Source organism: Lygodium microphyllum, chromosome 8 (genome assembly GCF_053477565.2).
Source record: "Lygodium microphyllum isolate KBCC chromosome 8, Lygodium_microphyllum_v1.1.10, whole genome shotgun sequence".
Classification (NCBI taxonomy): Eukaryota; Viridiplantae; Streptophyta; class Polypodiopsida; order Schizaeales; family Lygodiaceae; genus Lygodium; species Lygodium microphyllum.
The window spans coordinates 53,878,899-53,891,133 of NC_141142.1; the positions used below are offsets into that span (position 1 = coordinate 53,878,899).

General features: G+C 35.2%; 1 protein-coding gene across 1 annotated transcript; it reads right to left on the minus strand.

The window, feature by feature from the left end:
- Window positions 1–2,999: 2,999 nt before the first annotated feature.
- On the minus strand, window positions 3,000–6,821 carry LOC148032290 (bidirectional sugar transporter SWEET16-like). Its single transcript, XM_087682934.1, has 6 exons — window positions 6,130–6,821; window positions 5,962–5,998; window positions 5,047–5,257; window positions 3,849–4,007; window positions 3,545–3,664; window positions 3,000–3,436 (listed from the first exon to the last, which is right to left on the minus strand). The coding sequence occupies exons 1-6, from the start codon at window positions 6,161–6,163 to the stop codon at window positions 3,212–3,214; spliced, it is 786 nt and encodes a 261-aa protein (XP_087539060.1). The 5' UTR covers window positions 6,164–6,821; the 3' UTR covers window positions 3,000–3,211.
- Between the last annotated feature and the right edge of the window lie 5,414 nt (window positions 6,822–12,235).

Genomic DNA, 12,235 nt, shown 5'->3' on the forward strand with positions numbered 1-12,235 from the left:
AAATATGATGGATACATTTTCCTTTCCTTGCGATATTAATTATATTAGATTAGACACAACTTCTTTATGAACCTTAAGAAAAGATTCTAATTAAGATTGAAAGAGTCATAAAAGTACAAGAATTAGGGAACTTCCTAAGTCCTATCATGAAAAGAAACTTAACTACTTCCAAAGTAGAGAACAAGGAAAGATGAACCCTTAGATGAATCCTAATTAACCATAGTGGGCTAATAATTGATTGTAGAAAACCCTAGATCCTAGGGCAAGACCCTTAGAATTAAAATCCATAAAAAGACAAGAAGAACTAAGCCACCCAAAACCCCATAATAGACTGCAATACCTTATTCTCTTCTCCAAAGGTTATCCAAGGGGATTAATTGAGGATCTCTCAAGTGCATGAACACCTCGAAGGCTACAAACTTGCACTTGAAAATGATTATTTAATTCTTAAAAACTATTTGACTCGATTGTGTATTTAACCTAAAAAGGAGATTGTGTCCACACAGGAGGATATAAGGGACACGCTTGACTTCCCCCAAAGTTAGTCATCTATCTCTTTTACTAGGAGCCAATGTCTACTCTAGAAGCTGGGACCAATAGTGGACACGAGAGTCTCTTTATTGCAAATAAAGTTAATGAGAAGACATCAATGAGATAGGGGGTCTCTAGCCATGATTCCATGGTATGCTAGGACTAGGTTAACCCCATGCAAGCACTCAGGATAGGTCTTCTAGAAGGCCTTGATGCTAGTTGAGGGTGGAATCGGTGGTTACTTGTGAGTGGAGTCTAACTTTTTGGACTATGATGGATTGACTAAAGATATGGTTATACAAGTTTGTTTAAATAAAAGATTATACATTCTAAATGAATGTTTTACCTTTTTTGTGTCAATATTTAATATTATGTGGAGAAATGTGTGTTACTATATAATATAAGAAACTTATCTTTATATATTCAACATAATGTGATAGGAATGAATTAGCAAACTAATAATGTCTCATTGTGGATGAATTTTTTATAAGTTATCCCTATGGTAGGGTGGTCTCAGTTAGGGAACTAGGTGAGACTATATCTTATGGTTGACATATCTAAAACCCTAACTCACTACTATTTTAGGGGGTGGTGTGAGACTTTAGCTTATGGGTAGAGGGGTTGAACCAAGTGTAGGAGTAGTCCATTTTAGCTTGGATAATTACATAAGCAACTACCCTTGTCTAACACTAGAATTTCTTATAGGAGACTTAGAAGTTAGTCATGTCTATCCTTATGGAAATGAGGAAAATCTTCTCTTTTGAGGTAGACTCAATAGCACTAATGATAAATTTGGATTGTTCCATGGGATTTTTGGATGGCACTATCTAAACACATCTCTTAATGGACTACTAAAACATGCCATTAGGATTGCATTTGCAACTAGCTACGTATTTAGTTGACATGGGTAATATGATAAAACTAACTTGAATACTAGTTATCTAATTAGCTAGCTATTCTAATATCTACTTTAATACCAAACTAATACTTTGTGAGATTTCCAGTTACGTAACTAGTTGGCATAGACTACTTAGCTACCCTACTGATGTAGACAAGTTGCCTTCACATGTTCTTTTTGGCTATATCCTTCTTCAAACACGCTTAACCATAAATATTGTTGCACATCATGACCAAAGAGATATCATGAATTGAATCCCTCTAGGCTCAAGACAAAGTCTAAATAAGACTCTTCATTGATTGTGCAGAGGATGACACACGATTTTGATATGCTTTGTCCTTGCATTGAGTTTGAAATAAAATCTCCTTTCATGGAGAGGCTTTATGCTTGCTTTGCAAGATGATGGGTAGGCTACATAAAGATCTTTACAAAATAGAGAGTTTGGCCTGGTTTTACAAGTCATACTTGACTCAAATGTAGAACACAAAAGAAATGCATAGAGCTAAACCTTTTTTTTCCACATGTAGTTCATTGGGGAGGGTCAATTGTGAACATACACAACTCTCAATACAGGTGACTTCCAAATGCGCATAGTCATACCAATACTCTACATTATATTTGCATGTAGATTTAGTTTCTTTAGTTTTAGTTACCATATTACAAGATGTGATTCAACAACTAAAGGACCTTGCTTAGTTGTCCACCTGAGCACGCATTCACCCAATAATAATGGGGACTCTTGTAGTGGAATGTGAAATACTTAAAACAAGATAAGATAATCACAAAATATTGCTTATTTTCCTATAAATGGTACTCAACACCCATATCATGTATGGATTCTTTTTTTTTCCCCATGTAATGGCTATCATCATCATGTCATATATGTATCTCATTATTTGAAGGGCATCCTCTAAATCCACAAGGTTTTATTATGCTTTAGGCATTACGTAACATACTTTGTATAGAAACTATGAAGTAATAATTTCTCAAGGGCATGGCACCCATGATCAATATCTTATTTTACATAATATTGCTACAATTGAGTAAATAACCCTCTAAAACTTGCCTTATCTACATGTATGTTTTAGATCAATAAAAGGTAGAGTCAAATGTTTTTAGTGTCTCATTTGATTAGCATAAGATACTCGGTGGCCTTTCCCAATGGTACCATTTGACAAAACCTTAAATGATTATACAAAATTTCATTAAAACTATGATAATTAATTTAGGTATCTGTTATAGATGTGTAATTTAACTCATTAAAGTCCTTGTAAACTTTAAAAACTAGCTAGCATGTGATAGTATAAGGCATTAGTTACAACATTGTATGATAAAGTTGTTCAAAAGGTTGATATAACTATGATGCTCTAATTTTTTAATTTTAAACGTTGAAACTCACAAGTCGAGAACCTATAATGTTGATATAACTATGATGCTCCAAATTTTTAATCTTAAACATTGAAACTCACAAGTCAAGAACCTATAAGGTTGATAAAACTATAGTGTTTTAATTTTAAACATTGAAACTCACAAGTCGAGAACCTATAAGGTTGATATAACTATGATGCTCCAATCTTTTATTTTAAACATTGAAACTCATAGATTGAGAAACTATTCTTGAAATACATGGCCCTTTTTGTCATTTTACATACATCAAAATTCATCATACACTCTCATTTGGTAAATACATGCCTAGCTGTGAGGATTCCATTCTTGATACTTCTTACAACTTAATTCAACCTTAAAGCATTGAATGATTTTATTTTGCATCGTTCATCCCATTTATACATTTTGATCTGCAATAATCTTGGTGCCCTCCACTTTTGAAGCCATTTGAAGATCTACTAAAGAAAATTTACCATCAAATGAGAAATGTTTTTCTTTATCCCTATAAGGTAATGTGCTAACATCTTTGCTTTCTTGAAGTTGTTCAGGCTTTGCTTTATAATAGACAGCGTAGAGTATTAACTGCATAACACCAAAGAGAAATCCAAGTACGCTTGGAACCTATGCAAACATTTACTCAAATTAGCAAGGCTCAAGTAATTAAAATGTGTTCTTTGCTAATTGAAGTATAAGAATCAATAGAACATTCATGTTTTCGAGTTGACTTACCCCAATAAAGAGATCTTGAGTAACCAATGCATAACTAGCCCATATTCCTCCAGTTAAGCAAAGTGTCAAAGATAGAAAGAAGGGCATAAATTCCACACTTTTTGATGTGATTACTTGTTTCTGAGTATATAGAGCCCAATACTAAGTAAGTCCAAATTGACTAATGATGCTAAAAGTTAATTTTCTTTAAGATAAGAATGCTCATTATACTAGAAAATCAAGCATAAACATGCAAATACATAAACTTTGTAAAAAAACCAATGAGAAAGAAAATCCAAGGAAAGATAGAGGATGTTCAACTTACCATGATGCTCAATGGAGAAGCATACATGCATACGGATATAATGCCACATAAAAATCCCACAATATGCAAACGTCGGCTACCTCGTGCTCCAGTAAGTGTGCTGACTAGTATGCAACCGAAAGAGCATATACAAAAAGAGAGGAACCGTATTGTTGATAACTGCACAATATTCTCATTGTATTAGCTATACATATGTCAATTACATTAATCATTACATTGCCATATCTAAGTAATCAGATTTTAATGACCTTCCTTGGATGATGATTGTAATTAACCCCTTAAAAGTGAACTTTCATGGTTGATCCTATTACTTAACTATCTTTTATTACATAAATGCACCCGAAATATCCAAATATTTGTATTGAGAGTCCATGAATTTGTACTCAATTACTATTTTGAATTGATGCTATCTAACGCTCTAAAATCTTGTAAGGATTTTGAGTCCATCAAAACCTTATTGAATTTTGGAAAGTGTGTTTGAAAAAGATGATTTGGAGTCAGAACCAGTTAGGTGTAGATCCTCTTTGCTAGTCTAAGGTCTTTCAAGCCACTCTAAGGATGTGTGCTTTATTTGAAGCTATGTATTTCAGGAAGTTGTAATGACCTTTATACTATGGTTAAGAAGTAGATTAAGGATATAGTTGTCACAATATTGGGTTTATTGATATGATGCAGCAAAGAATTGGTTGGTGGGTCTATCTGAATCTCAATACTAGTATTTATGATGATTACATGTCTAGTCAGATGGCTAGTAAGCTTTGGAGCCCATCCGATTTTGAGAAAAATGGTTCCCAAGGTCACTCATAAAATGGGGATATTCAAAAATTGAATAGATGAAGAGTATGCTTAATTCATTGACAAATGTACGAATAAGGGTCTTTAAAATTAGGCCACACCTTGAAAGCATGTGATAGTAAGGGTCCATGCTCATTGTAGGTTTTGGCTACTTCTCTCATATGTAAACACTAAATTTAATGTCTATTATACTAAATTTAGTCATGTTACCTAATAGTTGGAAAGAACTCGTATAAATCACTTTTAACTCTCTATCATGTTTACAAATATTCCCTTCTTGAAATACCTCCTCGCTACCTTTAGGAAAGAGTCTAATCATTTAATTCTATTATTTAATGCATTATTGTGATTATCATTGTTTGCTTTGCAAATAGAAAAAAAAGAGTATGCAGTGATGACATGCCTTTTGGGGCTTGGGTGCTAAAATGATGTAGATGATTACGTAGACCAGCTCAATTGCACATCCAATGGCACTTATAAGCATGAAAAGGAAGCATGAGGGACAAATAAGTCCATAGTATGTCCATGCCAGTTGGCTAAAGAAGTTCATCATATAAGGAAGTGCTGAGAAGTCCTCCGTTGCCCGCTTTTTGATTATACGATAAAATGTTGGCCTATTTTTTCAACAATCCAAATGAAATTATGAAGATATCCACCACAATTATGTTGAACTAAAGCTAGATTATTACAAATATATGTAGATCTACTTGAGTTTGTTGGAATTTAAATATAGTTTTCTAGCTTCCAATAAACGAATGATGTGCAATCAATGTACAAATGTTTAGAGAAGAAAACCTGTGAAGTGTTCTTATGTGAGCTAGAATGTTCATATCTCCATGTGAATGTTGATGGGCAACAAGCTTGTACAAACTATGTATATATAACTTATTTTTTTCTCCACATCTCTTTTCACTTGTGTACGTGTATATTCACAATTCTCTCTCTCTCTCTCTCTCTCTCTCTCTCTCTCTCTCTCTCTCTCTCGGGGGCAGGGGGGGGCCTCTTCCCAACCCCCAAAAATGTATTTAAGAGAAACATTCCATACACAAAGGTAGTCCCCTTGATGAATGTATCAATCACTTGGTGATGGAGTTGTTGTCTATTCTTAGGATAGTGAAGTAAGAATATTGGGTTTTTAAGCTTTACCTCAAGAGGTTTATGCTGACAGTGTAATACCATGCTGCATCACTGGTGCTCTAATATTTTTTACCTTCTAACTTTCGGTTATCAATACAAAACGGCATTAATTTTTTTGAAAAAAACAGTCAATCTAGACAATTATATTGCGATGAAAAGCCCAAGAGCGTGGATGGCTTACACTGGCGAGACAAAGACCGAGAGAGAGATGATGTTTCCTGGCAAGCACCCACCCACCAGAAGCAGCTCATGAGCAACGTTAATGGAGGAGAACCCAAAAGCCAAAAGCATGTTGTATGTAATCACGATTTGATGCTAACGTAATACATATTAATTACCAAAGACTTACCAATTACACCGATCACAAGGACAGCAAGCTCCATGGTTATTGATCTCTCAGATGAGGAAGAGGATAATGATGGCGATGATGATGATTATAACGACGATGACAGTAACAAGAATAGCGATAACAGTACTGCTAGCGATGATGATAATACTATGCCAGGTTAATGATGACGATAATGATCATAAGGCTGTATCATTCGCCTTTCAGCCAAATTAACGAGTCGTTAATGGAGCTGCTGAGGCTGCATGGGGATGGTTGAGCTTATAGAAAGAGTAGTGAGACGGGGTCCTGGCTAGTAATTCGATGGGTGCTGATGATCATCCGCGACACAAGCTACTCATGTTTTTAACCTGGCTTTATATAAGATTAAGCTTCCCCATCCATGTATTTTAAAACTACTGACCGTAACTTAGCTTTATCTAAGCTCCCTCGTAATGTAGTAAAAACCGGTGCCAGCGAGTGAAAACCAGTGGCCTTGGCATTGTGAGAGAGAGAGAGAGAGAGAGAGAGAGAGAGAGAGAGAGAGAGAGAGAGTGAGTGAGTGAGTGAGTGTGTGTGTGTGTGTGTGTGTGTGTGTGTGTGTGTGTGTGTGTGTGTGTGTGTGTGTGTGTGTGGCAGTGCCTATTGTTTGTGCTCAACACTTAGAAAATCCTCCTCTCGTGTGTGTGTGTGTGTGTGTGTGTGTGTGTGTGTGAGAGTGCCTATTGTTTTGTGCTCAACACTTAGAAGATCCTCCTCCTCCTCCTCCTCCTCCTCCTCTCTCTCTCTCTCTCTCTCTCTCTCTCTCTCTCTCTCAAAACCACACCAACAAAAAAGAACCATTAATTAAGAACATGGAGTGGATTTATGTTCTGAAGCTTATTCAAAATTGTACAAAGCTCTAGATAAAGTTCCTACCACTTGCCTTGCTAAGTATTGATCATGGATGCCCTTCTTCCCTTAGAAATGAGACTGCAGTGACCTTTTTGAAACACTTTTACGAAAGAAACAAGTTAAGGTCCACAAACCTTCCTTCAAATCTTGTCTCTACCCCAACAAGGTGCACTTGTAGTTAGCTTGCATCTTGGATATTTCTGTGAAAAACTATGAGGAAGAGATGTGGATGAAAGAGCAACAACCCTATACACAATGCTCAAGGAATGTGCTAGTTACTCTCTTTACCTAAACTATTTAGACATCATATGATTCCTTAGATTTTACAATGATGGCACTATACTTTATAAACTCCTATGTTGTCTACCCATTCTGCTTTTTTAGAGACAACACCTTCCAACCCCTAACACCCCTCAAATGTTAGGGAAAAGTAAGGCTTAAAAGCTTCATTATCCAAGTCCCCTCTCTTGTCTCCGATAATTGAAATATTAATAACACCCAAACAACTATTAGAGCATCAAAATTATCTACATTGAGTAGTGCCATTGTGATAAAGTAACTCTTTTTTGTAAACCAACATGCAACTAGTGTGACACTAGCCTAATCTTTATCTTATTGATATTGTGCCAACTTTAGAAAGTGTCTCATAGAACGTCCATGCCAATAGATTCTATAAGTATTGTGGTAGAAATAGAGTGTTAAACATGTCACAACTTCCATATAAGTACTTCCAATAACCTTGCAATGCAACTTACATAGATGTTGTTGGATACACACTAAATGTTTCTTCCTCCATATTATCTAATTAGAATGGCAATTTAAGATAGAAATATTCATGACAAGTTTAAATATATATATGCCACATTTGGGAAATTTAAAAAATTACTCACATGGAGAATATGAAATACTTGTTCGAAGAACTACCTAGTGTGGCTAATGGGAAGATTCTATTGGGCCTAGTTGTGGGTCTCTATTTTGAAAGTTGTGGTGGGGTCCAAATGATGATTGTGGTTAAAAATGGTGGTGATACTCATTAACTAGAATTGAGGACAGTACAATGTCACTTTGGGATAACCTTAAGATGTGTGGATGACTAAAAGCACATTCCCATAAATAGTTTCATATCTTCAACCTATACAAAAAAACAATTTACATAAAAAGTGACATATTGTCAATTGCTTTATTGCGCACTAGAATGAAGAATTGCATATGGATGCATCATGCTATACAAATTTGATTATTCTCGGATGAATTCAATGGAAGGCCACTTTGTTCACCTTTTGGAAAAGTATTGCAAACAAACAGTTCCTCTTGTTGGTATTAGATTTTCCATTACGTAGTATCTATGAACATAATCTAGTGTAAACTTTGTTTTGCAATCCAAATATCCGACATATAACTCTCATATAGTTAGATTCACCACAATGAATCCAAATGTTTATTGATGTTGCTACGAGCCATGAGTGATAAGTCATGTGTGCACACGCACACATGCATGCACACACACACACACACACTCTCTCTCTCTCTCTCTCTCTCTCTCTCTCTCTCTCTCTCTCTCTCTCTCTCTCTCTCTCTCTCTCTCTCTCTCTCTCTCTCTCTCTCTCTCTCTCTCTCTCTCTCTCTCTCTCTCTCACACACACACACATGTCACGGACAAACTTGGTTGTGGCTTTCAATGTGAAGGTTGGTCCTAAAGTTGACCTCCCACTTCATTTTAAAAAAATTGTCTCATGTCAATCATTTTGATTGAACTGATAATTTGACAATCATGAATATTGATAATATTCCATGTACGATGGTTTTAGCTAGACTTATGATTTAGCAATCTAGTATATGTTAAATCTAAAGAATTGCACTATGCCATCATACCATCTTGCCAACAAAAAATATAAAGGAATCTGTGTACTAAAGATGCTAGTCAGTATGAAATGGAATGTGTTTAGGTATGGATAATTGGGATTGTGTAGCATGAGGCACTAGCATTTTTTAACTTGATCAAAACACACAGTAGAGCACCTAGAATTGTCAAAATCTATGATAAAGCCTTGTATGCATTGCTTTTAGACTCATATAGAAATAGTATTGTTTCATTTTTATGAGCTTATACATCATGATAATGCTTGGAAAGTTCTATTATTGATCATGAGCTTGTAACTTGTATTATGCTAACACATTTGATTGATGACAAGGAAAACATGTACAATTCATGTAATCTATATACATAAGCTTTTGTAAAATAATGAGTCGTAGAAAGGTATGTGGCCCATAAATGTTTGTTGCTAAGTAGAACTCATAACTCTAAATAACATAATCTTAATAGCATATTCATTTCAACTAAAAAGTACACCTAATCTAAAAAGTCTATGCACTTTCTTTGTGATAGATCCACCATAGGATATAAAAGGTGAGTAATAACTTAATTATTTTTCAATATAACCACCTTGTCCACCTAGTTTTCTATATAAACAAGTAGACTTCACTAATACTTACAAATTTTAGCCATGGTATCTTGTGTGGATCTTGTGAGTAAATGAGATTTGTCCACTTTGAAATAATTTCTTTAAACTTTTATGGTTCTTTTTCCTTCATATACTCTACAAATAATGATCAAAAATGTACTACAAAGTTACTTGATTTGGGGTTGAAACAAGTTGCTTAAACTTGCTAGCTTTTGTTGTTTTAAAAAGTGTACAATATTGCTTTTGTACCATGAGAGTATTCCTATCTCATCTCCACTTGCTTTTCTATGCTTTTATTTGTCTTTGCATACCTATAGCTAGTTGTCGGGGCCAATTTTCCTAGATGTTCAAGAAACTTGCTAGTTTCCATTCTCATGAACTTATCACCAAAGGTACTTGTCCATGGTTTTTGCATAGTTGATACTTATAAGTGGTAAATGGTATCATCTAGTGTAAACATGCTAAGATGAAGCTAAATAGCTCATTCATTTTTCTTTTTCTAGTCAATATCTAATGCATTTATGGTGTTATGTTGCAAATATTTACTTTATGAATTTAAATCTTTCCTTTAAAGTGCTGGTGGAAAATGTGTAGGTCCTTGTCTAATCCCTCAAGCATTGTGAATGTACTCTGTGTGTGTGTGTGTGTGTGTGTGTGTGTGTGTGTGTGTGTGTGTGTGTGTGTGTGTGTGTGTGTGTGTGTGTGTGTGTGTGTGTGTGTGTGTGTGTGTGTGTGTGTGTGTGTGTGTGTGTGTGTGTGTGTGTGTGTGTGTGTGTGTGTGTGTGTGTGTGTGCGTGCGTGCGTGCGTGCGTGCGTGCGTGTGTGTGTGTGTGTGTTTAAAATGAGCTACCATGTGAACAATTTAGGTACGGGGGGGGGGGGGGGGGGGGGGAGAGATTCATAATTATCTCACGAACCAACAATAAACTTCAACAATGACAAAAGGGGAGTCTTTTGCAAAAAATTGCTTTTATAAAGAATGATTTGCACTAGTTTACAAGGATTGTAGACCCAATAATAGCATGTCACAATATGAGTAAAGGTAAAGTCTGGTGCTGGCATTCATACAAAGGAAGTTGGTGACAACCATGACTTCTAGGGTAAAGGGGCCAATAGGTTGTCATCTAACAATCTTTCATTATAATTTTTTTTTTCCAAGTGAGTTGTATAAATATTTTTTAATGGTCAAAATATATATATTATATAGATCTCAAATAAAAAATATTAAGACATTTTGATATTTTTATCAAGTAGCCTTAGTTACAAATGAAAGAAAGGTTCATAAAAGAAGGACAGTGAGGGGCTAATAGAGTGACACTCAAGGATGCATTGCTTTAGGGTGTTACAATATCTATAATATAAAAAAAATTACATGGCTCGATTTTTTGACTTCAGTTAAGCTCATTTGTAATTTTAAAAAATTCATATTATATTGTTAAGTGGCTAAATAGCCACATCTTTCTTGTAAAATTGACACTCAATTGGGGTGGGGTGTGGTTTGCTTTTGGAGGGTGCTACTTTATTGGCCCCTTTACCCTAGTGTGCATTACAAGAGTTGTTATCCATGTCCACTCATATGGCTTTTCACCTTATTGGCTTCCATGAAGAGTAAACTACTTAGCACAAGTTGTTGTATGATGGTGCAGATAGTATAGGATAGATTGTGGTGGGATTAATAACATGGGAAGTAAGATGGCTTGCAAGGTTCCATTTGTGGAAAAAGGACCATTGTAACATTGACCAATACAAATTTGTGAGAATAGAAACTAAAGGAAGGGGAAATTTTATGCTGTAAGGGGTAGTGGATTATGATAATTCAATCAATCATTTTTAGGAAAGAATTTATTGATGAAACCCAAGAGGGGATATAACATACCAGGGGTAGGAGAAACAATATCTTTTGATGATATGAAGAAGCTAATTATGCATCCAATATTTTCATTTAAAAAATAAAACCAACACAATCCTAAAAAATAGACATGACAAGGGATTAGTACTAGAAGGTTTAACATTTATTAAGAAAATTACCTACAGTGATTACCTTACCTAAAGTTAATCATTAAAACTAAAACCTTAGAAAGTGGCAACTTGATAGATGTCACAATCGTGTTGTCATGAGACTATGGACTGGGACCATAATGACACTGATACTGAGGGTATTGATTATAATTGTATTACTATTCAAGAGTGTGGGTAGAGAGAGGAGACGGTCATCACTAGGACTCAGAATGATTGATCAAATGGAATGAAAGTAGGCTAAAGGAAAGGTGGGAAGGGGCCATTAATAGTCCTTATGTCAAGGTGGCAGAATGGGTTATTTTCTTCATAAAAAGGGGGTACTTAATTGTACATATGGGCCAGTAGGATAATTAATGTGATAATGAACGGCCAAGGGGTAGAGGATACCGAAGGGTTTCCAAAAAAAAGGAGGGGGGAGTTAAGGATCGTGTTTCATAGAATTTGGAAGGGTTGGGATCATTCATGCTCAAATAAGGGAGTGTCACCAAGATCCCTAGTAATCAAGGAAGGTCACCACCATATTAAGTATGTCACAATTATTTTACCAAAAGTAGCTTGTATAAGAGGCATAGGGATAACTGTGAGTGTGTAAAAAATATCAAGATTATAACATTATAAGGTTCCAAAGAAATAGTGCTAACATAGTAATCGTATTATATGTGAAGGAGGTATTTTAATTATGGTAATCATAGGAATAAGTTAATTAGAATAAGATATGATAAGGAAGAGAAAATCTACTTGTATGATAAAAAGGT

Bases quoted from the DNA above. Each gene is read 5' to 3' on its own strand.
- LOC148032290 (XM_087682934.1), bottom strand. From the start codon at position 6,163: ATGGAGCTTGCTGTCCTTGTGATCGGTGTAATTG. The intron at 5,999-6,129 runs GTAAGTCTTTGG...GGTGCTTGCCAG, and splicing joins CCTTGTGATCGGTGTAATTG to GAAACATCATCTCTCTCTCG. The intron at 4,008-5,046 runs GCATGTCATCAC...AATATTGTGCAG, and splicing joins TAGCACCCAAGCCCCAAAAG to TTATCAACAATACGGTTCCT.